A 20,583-nucleotide genomic window follows, 5' to 3' on the forward strand; every position below is an offset into this window, starting at 1 on the left:
TGAGGAAGGAATTTCTGAGAATTTACGTTTCGAGCACACCATTGTATAGTTTTCCCACATGGACTGTGTGAAATCCGGAACAGAAGAGAATCGAAACATTTGAGATGTGGTGCTACAGAAGAAAGTTGAAAATTAGGTTGAGTAATAACATAAGAAACTAGGAGTTTCGCTCCAGAAACGGTGAGCAAAGGAATATACTGAAAGCACTAACCCGAATACATGGCAGGATGATAGGACATGTGTTAAGACATCAGCGATTAGCTTCCTTGGAACTAGGGGAGTCGTAGAGCGTAAAAATTATAGAGGAAGACAGAGATTCGGATATATCAAGTAAATAATTGCAGTTGCTACTCTGAGACGGAAGCGTTGGCACATGTGTTACTCAGATATAAATAAAAAGACCTAACAGCACCACCTATTGGTTCTTTAGTGAACTTCGTAGTTGTGATTAGACATCAAAACTACTACGCTAAACAAATGATTATAGATACAATTTTAATCACGATATCTTTTTTCTGTGTTCCGCTGTCCCAAGCTACGCTTAAATTATATGTGAAAATCAAACGAAAATTCTACTAGTAGTCTTGGAGGTTAGCATGTTAAAACAAGCAGATGGACTTGAAGGCATCAGATAAAATTTTAAATCACGATAATTTTTTCTTCCGTCATCCGATTTCGATGAAATATAGCCTATACCTTCCCCCAAGCTACACTCAAATTATCTTTAAAAATCCCAAGAGAATTCATCTAGTAGTTTTGGAGAACAGCGTGTATAAACAGACAGACGCAAAACAGTATTACAATTTTGTTATTAGTACGCATATAGATTTAGATCTCCTGGAAGTACGCTTGCTACCTCAACATCAATCTACATCAAAACCGATAGGTGAATCAGGGGACATATTAGCGATAGGTTCAGCCTCTTCACCTTACTATTCGTAAGAATTCTGTCCATCCACCTAACACACCAAATAGCCAGATGACTTCATCTAGTAAGCACTTAACAAAAACTCACAGTAGAATAAAATGCATAAAATTAATAAATCGTTTCCACATGTGGGTTACGGCCCTCCATCTGCCTCCATGTATAATTCCAACCATATATGTACAAGAACAACATGAAAAATTTGTGTACATACCGGTAATGTTAGAGGTTTCGTCTGTAGGCTCCCTGCATGCCCAGACGATTGAGTAGCTCTCATAGTCTGTGTCCAGGACCCAGTAGGGTGCTTCCACTACCAACACAAACAAACAAAACTTTGTGAACACCGAAACACATATACTGTTTTACGGATAACACTAATTTCTAAAACTAATTTCTTTGGTGTCTATAGAAAGTGTGGGCTCCTTTTTTACCGTCTATTTGCGCTACCTGTTTGTCTTACAGGGCTAGTTAAAGGTCATGTAGCCCAAGAATGCAATAATTGTTGCAATAAAAGAAACAATACAGTCACATTTATAATGAAATGTCTTTCACAAAAAAAGTACTGCGTCCTGTTAATTACCTCATTTACTTGATGTTGTCTAGCTGCAGCAGACTAACTGCCCTACTGCTTAAGCAAATAATAACCCTTGCATCAACTTCTCCATACTGACCTGGTACGTCTGGGAAGTGCACTGTGAGTTTGGCCTCTCCAGCGTTAGGGTCATCAAACTCGGCCCAGCCGATGATGTCGTTGAAGGCCCCTGCAGACGTGTTGTACATCCTGTTGTGTACGGTCACGTTGTTGTCGCCAGCCAGTGAGTACTCCGCCGTGACACACTGGGCGCCTGCCTCGAAGGGAGCCAGCCCGAACCTGGCGATCTCGTACCACACGCCCAGGTACTGCACACAGACAGGAGACACGATGGTCAGCAGTTGGTCAACAGTCACAACTTCAGGGCTGAAATGGAGTTTACTATGTTGAGTGTTACCTCAGCGGCGTTAAACTGGGAGACTGCAGCCTTGTCGCATGTGCTGACTCTGACAGTGCACTGTTGTGGATCCTGTGGGGTGTCTGTGTAGCGGCTCCGAGGCAGACCCAGGGCCTCCAGCTTGTCATTCACCTGCTGCTCCTGCTCTGGTGTCAGCTGGGCATTACGTGACAGGATCCATGAGGTCTCTGAAAAAGCACCATATGGCTCTGTTAGCGCAAGTCTTACTCCTGATTTCTATTAGCGATTTCGGAACTGTCAACAATTACTATTATTTATTCCTTCTGGAAGAACTTCTTACAAGTGATGAGGTGTTGGAATGATCAAGGTACAGAACAATAGGATTAGATGTCTCTGTAACTACATATCGTTCAGTAAGTGTGGGGCTTATATTGTTCTTTCCCATGCCTGTAATAAATAGGCACAATACTAGCCTTAGTACCCCTTTACACTGCACCACATGCTATACATTATACTTTTCTGAAAAGTGTAGAAGAGAAAATATCAGCATCTTATCATACCATACCATCGTGCTACAATAAACGTAATACGATTACGTCCAATATTACTTCCGCAATTCGTAGATCATCTGCATGTGAATACATCTCGGAACTTGGCCTTGTGTTACACTGCCACATCACAAAAATTTATGAAAGATAGCACATAATCCAATTCAGGGCAAAATATTTACTCAGTACATAACACGTGTAGTTACTCCATACTTACAGTTTTTGCTGAAATTTGTACTCTTCGTTTTCTCAGTTCGGAATGAGGTTTAAAAAAGGAGAACTCAAGGATATAATACGAGCTACATAGAACCTGTAATTCGTATCATTTCACTCCGGCCCCATGGTAAAATCTGACTATTAATAAATATTTTATTTTCCAAACTTCAGGTATTGATGGCTTAAAAGCAAGTTTCGGTTACTTCTATACCATCGCATCAACTAGTGTGTAAAGATACTGAGAGTATAGAGACACAATATTTCCGAAATAATTTATTTTCCGATACAATCTCACTAATTTCAAACGAAATTAAAAACAAAGTTTACAAATAAATTCACTTTCTGTTTATCTTTTGATCCCCCTAGTTGGTACGTGGCGCTAAATGGTACTTTCAAGTAGATGCATTGCGGGCTCAACATTTTAATATATTTTGTAAATCGACACAAAATAACAGCCACGGTATAACATTTATGTGATTTAAGAGATTTATTCGAAGATACACCACTATGGAAATAAAAGTGCTAGTATTAATCTCTTTTATTCTTTTGAAAGGAACAGCTGGTGTAGAAAGGGTGGTTTATGAAAAAAGGGTCATACGATTTCAGTGAATGTGTATATACATTGAAATAGGCACGATAAGCAGTAGGAAACCTAATAAGGTTATAAGGTGCGTGCAAATATCAGAGAGGAGAGGAAAGTTTGCCTTTAGTGAAAAATGTTGCTAGGACTGGTGTGGGGGAAAAAGCAGTTACTCAGAGTAATAAGTGAAAGGAGAATCTAAATCATTTCTATGTAACAGTCATATTGCGGAAGAAGTGGATAAGACAAACTCTGGAGCAATGTTCAAAACATTTCTTGTTTGATTCGATTACAGAGACTACAATGTAACAAATTTGCTAAATATCTGAGGTTACTTATTTTCATAATTCGTTACATAGTAATATCTTTGGTCTGTGCTATTATTACATCTATCACAAATTTTCTTAGTCGATGTACCTGATGCCCAGTTATTGCTACTACCTCCCGTCAGAAAATATGTAAACAACTCCTAATTTTGTATAAGCTTATCAGTTTTTCAAATTATAAGTAATCATTTCGGTATTTGTAAGGAAAGCAATGACTTTTTAACCTAAATCATTATTCAGAATCCAGTGAAAGTCGGAACCGAACATAATACTTTCAATTCGCGAGGGTTCAGAGAAGAGACTGGTAAGTTTGGACCGCGGCCATAGTTTGAAATTAACCCTGCAGCACGGAGCGCGAATCAGTGACACAAATATCAGTCACTCCTTGTCCTCTGAAGTCCACCTGCGTGCCAATATAGTTACCCATATGCTCGCCACTAGATCTTAATACTTCAGCAAAAATGAATACACCAACTGGAGCAGAAGACGTTATAATAACACTCCCAAGGAAACTAAATACAGCGCCCAGTCGTAGAACCAAGACCTTCCGAGGCACTATTGAGAGATTCTTCTCCTTCCTACAAGCCCTATCAACACTGTCCATTGTCATCCACGAAACTAGTTTCTATCTCTATCTATGGAAGGCTTCCAACATACTTCTACTGTCCCCCTCACAAACCCTCCAGCGGAACCTAATCCTGCCATCACATTTAACTATCACTATCTACTTGGGGTGCACATGGTCCTTAAGGATAGATACGTAGTTCTGTTGGTCCATTGTACCTACCAGAAGGACGAAATCATCCAGGGAAAAGTCTATGGCTAGGACACTATCGACAACTATTGCAGCGAGTATGTTTCACAAGTTCCACAGACTACATGCAGACACCCATCTGTCCAATGGAGCATAAAGCGAGAGTCTTTTGAACCGTCCACCTGTCGCATCTCAGTGGATGTCTAGTTGCTCTAAGGGCATGGAAATTCCAGTCATCGTCACCCACTGTGGAGACCCATAAGCAACAAAGTTCACTGAACAGTAATTGAGCAGACACTATTGACAGCCTCTTGGTTCATTTGAGCGGTCAGTTTCTCAGTAGTTGCAAATTTCTTCTGTCCAAAACTTCTACAGATTTAATTGTTCATTACTACTACAATATTGTATATGAACAATAACAAAGATTTCCTTTCTTCTGTTTATTGGCATGTGTTGCATTATTTATGGTGGGCAGTGTACATACCAGTAATGTTAGATGTTTCACTTGTAGGCTCCCTGCAGGCCCAGACGATTGAGTAGCTCTCGTAGTCTGTGTCCAGGACCCAGTACGGTGCTTCCACTACCAACACAAACAAACAAAACTTTGTGAACACAGAAACACATATGCTGTTTTACGGCTAACACTAATTTCTCAAACTAATTTATTTGGTGTCAACAGGAAGTGTGGGCTTCTTGTTTACTGTCTATTTGCGCTACCTGTTTGTCTTAAAGGGATAGCTAAAGGTCATGTAGGCCAAGAATGCAATAATTGTTGTACTAAAAGAAACAATACAGTCACATTTTTAAATGAAATGTCTTACACAAAAAAAGTACTGCGTCCTGTTAATTACCTCATTTACGTGAAGTTGTCTAGCTGCAGCAGACTAACTGCCCTACTGCTTAAGCAAATAATAATCCTTGCATCAACTTCTCCATACTCACCTGGTATACCTGGGAAGTGCACTGTGAGTTTAGCCTCTCCAGAGTTGGGGTCATCAAACTCGGCCCAGCCGCTGATGTCGTTGAAGGCCCCTGCAGACGTGTTGTACATCCTGTTGTGTACGGTCACGTTGTTGTCGCCAGCCAGTGAGTACTCCGCCGTGACACACTGGGCGCCTGCCTCGAAGGGAGCCAGCCCGAACCTGGCGATCTCGTACCACACGCCCAGGTACTGCACACAGACAGGAGACACGATGGTCAGCAGTTGGTCAACAGTCACAACTTCATGGCTGAAATGGAGTTTACTATGTTGAGTGTTACCTCAGCGGCGTTAAACTGGGAGACTGCAGCCTTGTCGCATGTGCTGACTCTGACAGTGCACTGTTGTGGATCCTGTGGGGTGTCTGTGTAGCGGCTCCGAGGCAGACCCAGGGCCTCCAGCTTGTCATTCACATGCTGCTCCTGCTCTGGTGTCAGCTCGGCATTCCGTGACAGGATCCATGAGGTCTCTGAAAAAGAACCATATGGCTCTGTTAGCACAAGTCCTAATGCTGATTTCTATTAGCTAATTCAGAATTCTCAACAATCACCATTATTTACTCTTTCTGGAGGAATGTCTTACAACTGATGAGATTATGGAATGATCAGGGTACAGAACAATACGATTAGACGACTTTGTCACTATGTAACTTTAAGTATGTGTGGTGCTAGTATTGGTCTTTCGCACACCTGTAATGATGGTACGCAACTGGGTCCTTTGGTTACCTATACTGTATTTTCTCAATGTATATTTACTACCCCAATAATTCCGTTCGCCGCCTTTCTCTGCATGTAATAATTACCCCTCAGGAAAGAGTCTCAACAACTAACCATCGTACCACTATACACTCTGCAATCGCTGGAGCATAGATCAAAACATTCCTACTTTGATTCCAGTACAAGGCTAAAATGTAACAGTTCTGCTAAATATTTGTGGTTGCGTTTTTCTTATAATTCTTTACATAGTATAATCATTGGGCTTTTCTGTTATTACATCTCTAGGACATTTTATGGGTCGATATGCCTGATGTCCAGTTATTGTTGCTACCTCCTGTCTGAAAATATGCAGACAACTGCAGATGTGTATAGCATTTTCCGTTTTTCACAATATAAGTAATCATCTTGGTATCTGTTACAAAAGCAATGATTTTTTAACCTTAACCATTATTTCTAAACCACTGCACAGTCGGAACCGGACATAATACTTTATATTCGCGTGCATACATACAAAGAGCTTGTCAGTAAGAAAAGTGGCCATTGTTTGAAACGAACCATGTAGCACAGAGCGCGAATCTCAGTGATACGAATATCAGTCACCCTTCACCTCCGAAGTCAACCTGCTTACCAATATCTTTATCCAAATGCTCGCTGCTAGATTTTGACACTTCAGCAAAAATGAATACACCAACTGGTGCAGAAGACACTACAATAACACTCCCCAATAACACTCTCCCCGCAAGCGACCACTGAGCTGAAGGAAACACCAAAAGAAGAAAGCTCTATTTTAAAATCAGAAAACTATATTAATTAGGCATGTGACATAATTTCGTAATCGGTAATTCATTACCGAATCACAGTCGACCGCAGCACCTAACACTAAACACTGCCACTTTAAGAAAAAATTGTGTCTCAGTAAATTCCATTTCTTTTCCTATACGTAACACATATTTATGACAACAGAACAACACCGCTGATTGCTTGCTGATTCCATTAATAACACAGAATCCTTCTGAAAATGTGTGTTAGGATTCCATATATTGAAGGCACTTTAACACGTTATTGAACATTTCGAAACCGTGATTTCACGATCTGTAAGAAGAACAGACGATAGTGTGATAGTAATTTTCCAGAGAATCCAGGTCATTTGTATTATTCTGTAATTGTATCGCTTATTCCGAAAGGAATATGTTTCGTAACATCCAGACTCAATTAAAAGACTCTTCTGAAATCAGTCGACTGCAGAAGAAAAATGCAAGCCATCTAGAACTGGCATAATGGGTACCCGTGGCCTAGAGAAGTCTCCTGCTATCAAACATAGGGCTGAAATTGAGGAAGGAATTTCTGAGAATGTACGTTTCGAGCACACCTTTGTATAGTTTTCCCACATGGACTGTGTGAAATCCGGAACAGAAGAGAAGCGAAACATTTGACATGTGGTGCTACAGAAGAAAGTTGAAAATTAGGTTGAGTAATATCGTAAGAAACTAGGAGGTTCCATGCAGAAACGGTGAGCAAAGGAATATACTGAAAGCACTAACAAGAAGACATGGCAGGATGATAGGACATGTGTTAAGACATCAGGGATTAGCTTCTTTGGTACTAGGGGAGCTGTAGAGCGTAAAAATTATAGAGGAAGACAGAGATTCGGATATATCAAATAAATAATTGAAGACGTAGATTGCAGTTGCTACTCTAAGACGGAAGCGTTGGCACATGTGTTACTCAGATATAAATAAAAAGACCTAACAGCACCACCTATTGGTTCTTTAGTGAACTTCGTAGTTGTGATTAGACATCAAAACTACTACGCTAAACAAATGATTATAGATACAATTTTAATCACGATATCTTTTTTCTGTGTTCCGCTGTCCCAAGCTACGCTTAAGTTATATGTGAAAATCACACGAAAATTCTACTAGTAGTCTTGGAGGTTAGCATGTTAAAACAAGCAGACGGACTTGAAGGCTTCAGATAAAATTTTAAATCACGATAATTTTTTCTTCCGTCATCCGATTTCGATGAAATCTAGCCTATACCTTCCCCAAAGCTACACTCAAGTACCTTTAAATATTCCATGAGAATTCATCTAGTAGTTTTGGAGAACAGCGTGTATAAACAGACAGACGCAAAACAGTATTACAATTTTGTTATTAGTACGCATATAGATTTAGATCTCCTGGAAGTACGCTTGCTACCTCAACATCAATCTACATCAAAACCGATAGGTGAATCAGGGGACATATTAGCGATAGGTTCAGCCTCTTCACCTTACTATTCGTAAGAATTCTGTCCATCCACCTAACACACCAAATAGCCAGATGACTTCATCTAGTAAGCACTTAACAAAAACTCACAGTAGAATAAAATGCATAAAATTAATAAATCGTTTCCACATGTGGGTTACGGCCCTCCATCTGCCTCCATGTATAATTCCAACCATATATGTACAAGAACAACATGAAAAATTTGTGTACATACCGGTAATGTTAGAGGTTTCGTCTGTAGGCTCCCTGCATGCCCAGACGATTGAGTAGCTCTCATAGTCTGTGTCCAGGACCCAGTAGGGTGCTTCCACTACCAACACAAACAAACAAAACTTTGTGAACACCGAAACACATATACTGTTTTACGGATAACACTAATTTCTAAAACTAATTTCTTTGGTGTCTATAGAAAGTGTGGGCTTCTTGTTTACTGTCTATTTGCGCTACCTGTTTGTCTTACAGGGATAGCTAAAGGTCATGTAGCCCAAGAATGCAATAATTGTTGCAATAAAAGAAACAATACAGTCACATTTATAATGAAATGTCTTTCACAAAAAAAGTACTGCGTCCTGTTAATTACCTCATTTACTTGATGTTGTCTAGCTGCAGCAGACTAACTGCCCTACTGCTTAAGCAAATAATAACCCTTGCATCAACTTCTCCATACTGACCTGGTACGTCTGGGAAGTGCACTGTGAGTTTGGCCTCTCCAGCGTTAGGGTCATCAAACTCGGCCCAGCCGATGATGTCGTTGAAGGCCCCTGCAGACGTGTTGTACATCCTGTTGTGTACGGTCACGTTGTTGTCGCCAGCCAGTGAGTACTCCGCCGTGACACACTGGGCGCCTGCCTCGAAGGGAGCCAGCCCGAACCTGGCGATCTCGTACCACACGCCCAGGTACTGCACACAGACAGGAGACACGATGGTCAGCAGTTGGTCAACAGTCACAACTTCAGGGCTGAAATGGAGTTTACTATGTTGAGTGTTACCTCAGCGGCGTTAAACTGGGAGACTGCAGCCTTGTCGCATGTGCTGACTCTGACAGTGCACTGTTGTGGATCCTGTGGGGTGTCTGTGTAGCGGCTCCGAGGCAGACCCAGGGCCTCCAGCTTGTCATTCACCTGCTGCTCCTGCTCTGGTGTCAGCTGGGCATTACGTGACAGGATCCATGAGGTCTCTGAAAAAGCACCATATGGCTCTGTTAGCGCAAGTCTTACTCCTGATTTCTATTAGCGATTTCGGAACTGTCAACAATTACTATTATTTATTCCTTCTGGAAGAACTTCTTACAAGTGATGAGGTGTTGGAATGATCAAGGTACAGAACAATAGGATTAGATGTCTCTGTAACTACATATCGTTCAGTAAGTGTGGGGCTTATATTGTTCTTTCCCATGCCTGTAATAAATAGGCACAATACTAGCCTTAGTACCCCTTTACACTGCACCACATGCTATACATTATACTTTTCTGAAAAGTGTAGAAGAGAAAATATCAGCATCTTATCATACCATACCATCGTGCTACAATAAACGTAATACGATTACGTCCAATATTACTTCCGCAATTCGTAGATCATCTGCATGTGAATACATCTCGGAACTTGGCCTTGTGTTACACTGCCACATCACAAAAATTTATGAAAGATAGCACATAATCCAATTCAGGGCAAAATATTTACTCAGTACATAACACGTGTAGTTACTCCATACTTACAGTTTTTGCTGAAATTTGTACTCTTCGTTTTCTCAGTTCGGAATGAGGTTTAAAAAAGGAGAACTCAAGGATATAATACGAGCTACATAGAACCTGTAATTCGTATCATTTCACTCCGGCCCCATGGTAAAATCTGACTATTAATAAATATTTTATTTTCCAAACTTCAGGTATTGATGGCTTAAAAGCAAGTTTCGGTTACTTCTATACCATCGCATCAACTAGTGTGTAAAGATACTGAGAGTATAGAGACACAATATTTCCGAAATAATTTATTTTCCGATACAATCTCACTAATTTCAAACGAAATTAAAAACAAAGTTTACAAATAAATTCACTTTCTGTTTATCTTTTGATCCCCCTAGTTGGTACGTGGCGCTAAATGGTACTTTCAAGTAGATGCATTGCGGGCTCAACATTTTAATATATTTTGTAAATCGACACAAAATAACAGCCACGGTATAACATTTATGTGATTTAAGAGATTTATTCGAAGATACACCACTATGGAAATAAAAGTGCTAGTATTAATCTCTTTTATTCTTTTGAAAGGAACAGCTGGTGTAGAAAGGGTGGTTTATGAAAAAAGGGTCATACGATTTCAGTGAATGTGTATATACATTGAAATAGGCACGATAAGCAGTAGGAAACCTAATAAGGTTATAAGGTGCGTGCAAATATCAGAGAGGAGAGGAAAGTTTGCCTTTAGTGAAAAATGTTGCTAGGACTGGTGTGGGGGAAAAAGCAGTTACTCAGAGTAATAAGTGAAAGGAGAATCTAAATCATTTCTATGTAACAGTCATATTGCGGAAGAAGTGGATAAGACAAACTCTGGAGCAATGTTCAAAACATTTCTTGTTTGATTCGATTACAGAGACTACAATGTAACAAATTTGCTAAATATCTGAGGTTACTTATTTTCATAATTCGTTACATAGTAATATCTTTGGTCTGTGCTATTATTACATCTATCACAAATTTTCTTAGTCGATGTACCTGATGCCCAGTTATTGCTACTACCTCCCGTCAGAAAATATGTAAACAACTCCTAATTTTGTATAAGCTTATCAGTTTTTCAAATTATACGTAATCATTTCGGTATTTGTAAGGAAAGCAATGACTTTTTAACCTAAATCATTATTCAGAATCCAGTGAAAGTCGGAACCGAACATAATACTTTCAATTCGCGAGGGTTCAGAGAAGAGACTGGTAAGTTTGGACCGCGGCCATAGTTTGAAATTAACCCTGCAGCACGGAGCGCGAATCAGTGACACGAATATCAGTCACTCCTTGTCCTCTGAAGTCCACCTGCGTGCCAATATAGTTACCCATATGCTCGCCACTAGATCTTAATACTTCAGCAAAAATGAATACACCAACTGGAGCAGAAGACGTTATAATAACACTCCCAAGGAAACTAAATACAGCGCCCAGTCGTAGAACCAAGACCTTCCGAGGCACTATTGAGAGATTCTTCTCCTTCCTACAAGCCCTATCAACACTGTCCATTGTCATCCACGAAACTAGTTTCTATCTCTATCTATGGAAGGCTTCCAACATACTTCTACTGTCCCCCTCACAAACCCTCCAGCGGAACCTAATCCTGCCATCACATTTAACTATCACTATCTACTTGGGGTGCACATGGTCCTTAAGGATAGATACGTAGTTCTGTTGGTCCATTGTACCTACCAGAAGGACGAAATCATCCAGGGAAAAGCCTATGGCTAGGACACTATCGACAACTATTGCAGCGAGTATGTTTCACAAGTTCCACAGACTACATGCAGACACCCATCTGTCCAATGGAGCATAAAGCGAGAGTCTTTTGAACCGTCCACCTGTCGCATCTCAGTGGATGTCTAGTTGCTCTAAGGGCATGGAAATTCCAGTCATCGTCACCCACTGTGGAGACCCATAAGCAACAAAGTTCACTGAACAGTAATTGAGCAGACACTATTGACAGCCTCTTGGTTCATTTGAGCGGTCAGTTTCTCAGTAGTTGCAAATTTCTTCTGCCCAAAACTTCTACAGATTTAATTGTTCATTACTACTACAATATTGTATATGAACAATAACAAAGATTTCCTTTCTTCTGTTTATTGGCATGTGTTGCATTATTTATGGTGGGCAGTGTACATACCAGTAATGTTAGATGTTTCACTTGTAGGCTCCCCGCAGGCCCAGACGATTGAGTAGCTCTCGTAGTCTGTGTCCAGGACCCAGTACGGTGCTTCCACTACCAACACAAACAAACAAAACTTTGTGAACACAGAAACACATATGCTGTTTTACGGCTAACACTAATTTCTCAAACTAATTTATTTGCTGTCAACAGGAAGTGTGGGCTTCTTGTTTACTGTCTATTTGCGCTACCTGTTTGTCTTAAAGGGATAGCTAAAGGTCATGTAGGCCAAGAATGCAATAATTGTTGTACTAAAAGAAACAATACAGTCACATTTTTAAATGAAATGTCTTACACAAAAAAAGTACTGCGTCCTGTTAATTACCTCATTTACGTGAAGTTGTCTAGCTGCAGCAGACTAACTGCCCTACTGCTTAAGCAAATAATAATCCTTGCATCAACTTCTCCATACTCACCTGGTACGTCTGGGAAGTGCACTGTGAGTTTGGCCTCTCCAGCGTTAGGGTCATCAAACTCGGCCCAGCCGATGATGTCGTTGAAGGCCCCTGCAGACGTGTTGTACATCCTGTTGTGTACGGTCACGTTGTTGTCGCCAGCCAGTGAGTACTCCGCCGTGACACACTGGGCGCCTGCCTCGAAGGGAGCCAGCCCGAACCTGGCGATCTCGTACCACACGCCCAGGTACTGCACACAGACAGGAGACACGATGGTCAGCAGTTGGTCAACAGTCACAACTTCATGGCTGAAATGGAGTTTACTATGTTGAGTGTTACCTCAGCGGCGTTAAACTGGGAGACTGCAGCCTTGTCGCATGTGCTGACTCTGACAGTGCACTGTTGTGGATCCTGTGGGGTGTCTGTGTAGCGGCTCCGAGGCAGACCCAGGGCCTCCAGCTTGTCATTCACATGCTGCTCCTGCTCTGGTGTCAGCTCGGCATTCCGTGACAGGATCCATGAGGTCTCTGAAAAAGCACCATATGGCTCTGTTAGCACAAGTCCTAATGCTGATTTCTATTAGCTAATTCAGAATTCTCAACAATCACCATTATTTACTCTTTCTGGAGGAATGTCTTACAACTGATGAGATTATGGAATGATCAGGGTACAGAACAATACGATTAGACGACTTTGTCACTATGTAACTTTAAGTATGTGTGGTGCTAGTATTGGTCTTTCGCACACCTGTAATGATGGTACGCAACTGGGTCCTTTGGTTACCTATACTGTATTTTCTCAATGTATATTTACTACCCCAATAATTCCGTTCGCCGCCTTTCTCTGCATGTAATAATTACCCCTCAGGAAAGAGTCTCAACAACTAACCATCGTACCACTCTAGACTCTGCAATCGCTGGAGCATAGATCAAAACATTCCTACTTTGATTCCAGTACAAGGCTAAAATGTAACAGTTCTGCTAAATATTTGTGGTTGCGTTTTTCTTATAATTCTTTACATAGTATAATCATTGGGCTTTTCTGTTATTACATCTCTAGGACATTTTATGGGTCGATATGCCTGATGTCCAGTTATTGTTGCTACCTCCTGTCTGAAAATATGCAGACAACTGCAGATGTGTATAGCATTTTCCGTTTTTCACAATATAAGTAATCATCTTGGTATCTGTTACAAAAGCAATGATTTTTTAACCTTAACCATTATTTCTAAACCACTGCACAGTCGGAACCGGACATAATACTTTATATTCGCGTGCATACATACAAAGAGCTTGTCATTAAGAAAAGTGGCCATTGTTTGAAACGAACCATGTAGCACAGAGCGCGAATCTCAGTGATACGAATATCAGTCACCCTTCACCTCCGAAGTCAACCTGCTTACCAATATCTTTATCCAAATGCACGCTGCTAGATTTTGACACTTCAGCAAAAATGAATACACCAACTGGTGCAGAAGACACTACAATAACACTCCCCAATAACACTCTCCCCGCAAGCGACCACTAAGCTGAAGGAAACACCAAAAGAAGAAATCTCTATTTTAAAATCAGAAAACTATATTAATTAGGCATGTGACATAATTTCGTAATCGGTAATTCATTACCGAATCACAGTCGACCGCAGCACCTAACACTAAACACTGCCACTTTAAGAAAAAATTGTGTCTCAGTAAATTCCATTTCTTTTCCTATACGTAACACATATTTATGACAACAGAACAACACCGCTGATTGCTTGCTGATTCCATTAATAACACAGAATCCTTCTGAAAATGTGTGTTAGGATTCCATATATTGAAGGCACTTTAACACGTTATTGAACATTTCGAAACCGTGATTTCACGATCTGTAAGAAGAACAGACGATAGTGTGATAGTAATTTTCCAGAGGATCCAGGTCATTTGTATTATTCTGTAATTGTATCGCTTATTCCGAAAGGAATATGTTTCGTAACATCCAGACTCAATTAAAAGACTCTTCTGAAATCAGTCGACTGCAGAAGAAAAATGCAAGCCATCTAGAACTGGCATAATGGGTACCCGTGGCCTAGAGAAGTCTCCTGCTGTCAAACATAGGGCTTAAATTGAGGAAGGAATTTCTGAGAATGTACGTTTCGAGCACACCTTTGTATAGTTTTCCCACATGGACTGTGTGAAATCCGGAACAGAAGAGAAGCGAAACATTTGACATGTGGTGCTACAGAAGAAAGTTGAAAATTAGGTTGAGTAATATCGTAAGAAACTAGGAGGATCCATGCAGAAACGGTGAGCAAAGGAATATACTGAAAGCACTAACAAGAAGACATGGCAGGATGATAGGACATGTGTTAAGACATCAGGGATTAGCTTCTTTGGTACTAGGGGAGCTGTAGAGCGTAAAAATTATAGAGGAAGACAGAGATTCGGATATATCAAATACATAATTGAAGACGTAGATTGCAGTTGCTACTCTAAGACGGAAGCGTTGGCACATGTGTTACTCAGATATAAATACAAAGACCTAACAGCACCACCTATTGGTTCTTTAGTGAACTTCGTAGTTGTGATTAGACATCAAAACTACTACGCTAAACAAATGATTATAGATACAATTTTAATCACGATATCTTTTGCTGTGTTCCGCTGTCCCAAGATACGCTTAAGTTATATGTGAAAATCACACGAAAATTCTACTAGTAGTCTTGGAGGTTAGCATGTTAAAACAAGCAGACGGACTTGAAGGCTTCAGATAAAATTATAAATCATGATAATTTTTTCTTCCGTCATTCGATTTCGATGAAATCTAGCCTATACCTTCCCCAAAGCTACACTCAAGTACCTTTAAATATTCCATGAGAATTCATCTAGTAGTTTTGGAGAACAGCATGTATAAACAGACAGACGCAAAACAGTATTACAATTTTGTTATTAGTACGCATATAGATTTAGATCTCCTGGAAGTACGCTTGCTACCTCAACATCAATCTACATCAAAACCGATAGGTGAATCAGGGGACATATTAGCGATAGGTTCAGCCTTTTCACTTTACTATTCGTAAGCATTCTGTCCATCCACCTAACACACTAAAAAACACTGGACTACCCAATCACCACAAAATAGACGGATGTCTCCATCTAGTAAGCACTTAACAAAAACTCACAGTAGAATAAAATGCATAAAATTAATAAATCGTTCCACATGAGGGTTACGGCCCTCCATCTGCCTCCATGTATAATTCCAACCATATATGTACAAGAACAACATGAAAAATTTGTGTACATACCGGTAATGTTTGAGGTTTCGTCTGTAGGCTCCCTGCATGCCCAGACGATTGAGTAGCTCTCATAGTCTGTGTCCAGGACCCAGTAGGGCGCTTCCACTACCAACACAAACAAACAAAACTTTGTGAACACCGAAACACATATACTGTTTTACGGATAACACTAATTTCTAAAACTAATTTCTTTGGTGTCTATAGAAAGTGTGGGCTCCTTTTTTACCGTCTATTTGCGCTACCTGTTTGTCTTACAGGGCTAGTTAAAGGTCATGTAGCCCAAGAATGCAATAATTGTTGTACTAAAAGAAACAATACAGTCACATTTTTAAATGAAATGTCTTACACAAAAAAAGTACTGCGTCCTGTTAATTACCTCATTTACGTGAAGTTGTCTAGCTGCAGCAGACTAACTGCCCTACTGCTTAAGCAAATAATAATCCTTGCATCAACTTCTCCATACTCACCTGGTACGTCTGGGAAGTGCACTGTGAGTTTGGCCTCTCCAGCGTTAGGGTCATCAAACTCGGCCCAGCCGATGATGTCGTTGAAGGCTCCTGCAGTCTTGTTGTACATCCTGTTGTGTACGGTCACGTTGTTGTCGCCAGCCAGTGAGTACTCCGCCGTGACACACTGGGCGCCTGCCTCGAAGGGAGCCAGCCCGAACCTGGCGATCTCGTACCACACGCCCAGGTACTGCACACAGACAGGAGACACGATGGTCAGCAGTTGGTCAACAGTCACAACTTCAGGGCTGAAATGGAGTTTACTAAGTTGAGTGTTACCTCAGCGGCGTTAAACTGGGAGACTGCAGCCTTGTCGCATGTGCTGACTCTGACAGTGCACTGTTGTGGATCCTGTGAGGTGTCTGTGTAGCGGCTCCGAGGCAGACCCAGGGCCTCCAGCTTGTCATTCACCTGCTGCTCCTGCTCTGGTGTCAGCTGGGCATTCCGTGACAGGATCCATGAGGTCTCTGAAAAAGCACCAAATGGCTCTGTTAGCACAAGTCCTAATGCTGATTTCTATTAGCTAATTCAGAATTCTCAACAATCACCATTATTTACTCTTTCTGGAGGAATGTCTTACAACTGATGAGATTATGGAATGATCAGGGTACAGAACAATACGATTAGACGACTTTGTCACTATGTAACTTTAAGTATGTGTGGTGCTTGTATTGTTCTTTCGCACACCTGTAATGATGGTACGCAACTGGGTCCTTTGGTTACCTATACTGTATTTTCTCAATGTATATTTACTACCCCAATAATTCCGTTCGCCGCCTTTCTCTGCATGTAATAGTTACCCCTCAGGAAAGAGTCTCAACAACTATCCATCGTACCACTATACACTCTGCACCACTTGCTATACACTATTCTGCTCTGAAACATGTAGAAGAGGTAGTATCAGCGTCTTATCGTACCACATCATCGTGCTACAACAATCTTAATACGCTTACATCCAATGTTACTTACATAATTCGTAGGTCATCTGCCTTTGAATACAACTCGGAACTTCGCCCTCTGTTACAGTCAAACATTACACATATTTGTGGATGAAAGCACATCATCTCACCTAGAGCAAAATTTCTACTCATGTACATAACAAGTGTAGCTCTTCCAGGCGTATGGCCTTTGCCGAAATTCGTACTCTTCGTTTTCTCAGTCGTGAATGATGTTCAATAAAGGATAACGCAAGGACTCAATACATGCAAGATGGAATCAGTTGCTCAAATCGTTTCAGTCGTGTTATCATAGAATAACTATGGTCAAATTTGAGACCTCGCATATGACACTCAACAAAGGGTTTCACTTTCGGAACTTTCGGTCTCGATGGCTTCCAATTCACTTTCAATTATTTGGAAGCGTCTAAAGCAACCAGTCTGAGGGGATACAGAAATTATAGAGATACACTGTTTTGAAAGTAATTTACTGTCCGACATAATAACACTAGTTTCAACCTAAACAGAAAACAAAGTTTGCAAATAAATTCATTTTCTGTTTTTCTTTTGATCCTGCTAGTTCCCATGTGGTGCTAAGGGGCTCTTTCAAATAAAACGTTTCCTGTGCATTTTATTAATATTTGTAAATCGACACAAAATATTAAAAAAAGTTTAAAAATTACGTAATTTAAGCGAATTATTCGGAGATGTTTCGGTAGGGAAATAAAGTGTTGGCTCCTTTTATCATTTTGATAGGTACAGCTGTCGTAGAAAGAGTGGATCGTGAAATGTAGGTCATTCAATGTCAGTGAATTTACATATACACTAAATCTGGCACTAAAAGCAGTAGGAAAAGATGGCGTTAGGTAATCTATGAGTAGAAACCTAATAGGGTTATAAGGTGCGTGTAAAAATCAGAGAGCAAGGTTAGCTTTTAGTGATAAAGGTCGGCAGGACTGATGTGAAGAAAAAGCAGTCGGAGTAATAAGTGAAAGAAGAATGTAATTCATTCGAGTGTAACAGTCAGACTGCGGAAGAAGTGAATAAAACAAACTCTAGAGCATAGATCAAAACATTCCTACTTTGATTCCAGTACAAGGCTAAAATGTAACAGTTCTGCTAAATATTTGTGGTTGCGTTTTTCTTATAATTCTTTACATAGTATAATCATTGGGCTTTTCTGTTATTACATCTCTAGGACATTTTATGGGTCGATATGCCTGATGTCCAGTTATTGTTGCTACCTCCTGTCTGAAAATATGCAGACAACTGCAGATGTGTATAGCATTTTCCGTTTTTCACAATATAAGTAATCATCTTGGTATCTGTTACAAAAGTAATGATTTTTTAACCTTAACCATTATTTCTAAACCACTGCACAGTCGGAACCGGACATAATACTTTATATTCGCGTGCATACATACAAAGAGCTTGTCAGTAAGAAAAGTGGCCATTGTTTGAAACGAACCATGTAGCACAGAGCGCGAATCTCAGTGATACGAATATCAGTCACCCTTCACCTCCGAAGTCAACCTGCTTACCAATATCTTTATCCAAATGCTCGCTGCTAGATTTTGACACTTCAGCAAAAATGAATACACCAACTGGTACAGAAGACACTACAATAACACTCCCCAATAACACTCTCCCCGCAAGCGACCACTGAGCTGAAGGAAACACCAAAAGAAGAAAGCTCTATTTTAAAATCAGAAAACTATATTAATTAGGCATGTGACATAATTTCGTAATCGGTAATTCATTACCGAATCACAGTCGACCGCAGCACCTAACACTAAACACTGCCACTTTAAGAAAAAATTGTGTCTCAGTAAATTCCATTTCTTTTCCTATACGTAACACATATTTATGACAACAGAACAACACCGCTGATTGCTTGCTGATTCCATTAATAACACAGAATCCTTCTGAAAATGTGTGTTAGGATTCCATATATTGAAGGCACTTTAAAACGTTATTGAACATTTCGAAACCGTGATTTCACGATCTGTAAGAAGAACAGACGATAGTGTGATAGTAATTTTCCAGAGGATCCAGGTCATTTGTATTATTCTGTAATTGTATCGCTTATTCCGAAAGGAATATGTTTCGTAACATCCAGACTCAATTAAAAGACTCTTCTGAAATCAGTCGACTGCAGAAGAAAAATGCAAGCCATCTAGAACTGGCATAATGGGTACCCGTGGCCTAGAGAAGTCTCCTGCTATCAAACATAGGGCTTAAATTGAGGAAGGAATTTCTGAGAATGTACGTTTCGAGCACACCTTTGTATAGTTTTCCCACATGGACTGTGTGAAATCCGGAACAGAAGAGAAGCGAAACATTTGACATGTGGTGCTACAGAAGAAAGTTGAAAATTAGGTTGAGTAATATCGTAAGAAACTAGGAGGTTCCATGCAGAAACGGTGAGCAAAGGAATATACTGAAAGCACTAACAAGAAGACATGGCAGGATGATAGGACATGTGTTAAGACATCAGGGATTAGCTTCTTTGGTACTAGGGGAGCTGTAGAGCGTAAAAATTATAGAGGAAGACAGAGATTCGGATATATCAAATAAATAATTGAAGACGTAGATTGCAGTTGCTACTCTAAGACGGAAGCGTTGGCACATGTGTTACTCAGATATAAATACAAAGACCTAACAGCACCACCTATTGGTTCTTTACTGAACTTCGTAGTTGTGATTAGACATCAAAACTACTACGCTAAACAAATGATTATAGATACAATTTTAATCACGATATCTTTTTTCTGTGTTCCGCTGTCCCAAGCTACGCTTAAGTTATATGTGAAAATCACACGAAAATTCTACTAGTAGTCTTGGAGGTTAGCATGTTAAAACAAGCAGACGGACTTGAAGGCTTCAGATAAAATCTTAAATCACGATAATTTTTTCTTCCGTCATTCGATTTCGATGAAATCTAGCCTATACCTTCCCCAAAGCTACACTCAAGTACCTTTAAATATTCCATGAGAATTCATCTAGTAGTTTTGGAGAACAGCGTGTATAAACAGACAGACGCAAAACAGTATTACAATTTTGTTATTAGTACGCATATAGATTTAGATCTCCTGGAAGTACGCTTGCTACCTCAACATCAATCTACATCAAAACCGATAGGTGAATCAGGGGACATATTAGCGATAGGTTCAGCCTCTTCACCTTACTATTCGTAAGAATTCTGTCCATCCACCTAACACACCAAATAGCCAGATGACTTCATCTAGTAAGCACTTAACAAAAACTCACAGTAGAATAAAATGCATAAAATTAATAAATCGTTTCCACATGT

General features: G+C 40.2%; 1 protein-coding gene across 1 annotated transcript in view; it reads right to left on the reverse strand.

The window, feature by feature from the left end:
• LOC126260887 (uncharacterized) overlaps positions 1-20,583 on the reverse strand; it is a 116,515-nt gene that overhangs the window by 16,728 nt on the left and 79,204 nt on the right. Inside the window, exons 17-31 of the mRNA XM_049958332.1 lie at positions 16,615-16,802; positions 16,297-16,525; positions 15,839-15,934; positions 12,896-13,083; positions 12,578-12,806; positions 12,120-12,215; positions 9,251-9,438; positions 8,933-9,161; positions 8,476-8,571; positions 5,560-5,747; positions 5,242-5,470; positions 4,784-4,879; positions 1,915-2,102; positions 1,597-1,825; positions 1,140-1,235 (exon numbers count right to left, since the gene is read on the reverse strand). Coding sequence (XP_049814289.1) covers positions 1,140-1,235; positions 1,597-1,825; positions 1,915-2,102; positions 4,784-4,879; positions 5,242-5,470; positions 5,560-5,747; positions 8,476-8,571; positions 8,933-9,161; positions 9,251-9,438; positions 12,120-12,215; positions 12,578-12,806; positions 12,896-13,083; positions 15,839-15,934; positions 16,297-16,525; positions 16,615-16,802 — 2,565 coding nt within the window. The remainder of the gene's footprint in view (positions 1-1,139; positions 1,236-1,596; positions 1,826-1,914; positions 2,103-4,783; positions 4,880-5,241; positions 5,471-5,559; positions 5,748-8,475; positions 8,572-8,932; positions 9,162-9,250; positions 9,439-12,119; positions 12,216-12,577; positions 12,807-12,895; positions 13,084-15,838; positions 15,935-16,296; positions 16,526-16,614; positions 16,803-20,583) is intronic.

Source organism: Schistocerca nitens, chromosome 1 (genome assembly GCF_023898315.1).
Source record: "Schistocerca nitens isolate TAMUIC-IGC-003100 chromosome 1, iqSchNite1.1, whole genome shotgun sequence".
Lineage (NCBI taxonomy): Eukaryota > Metazoa > Arthropoda > Insecta > Orthoptera > Acrididae > Schistocerca > Schistocerca nitens.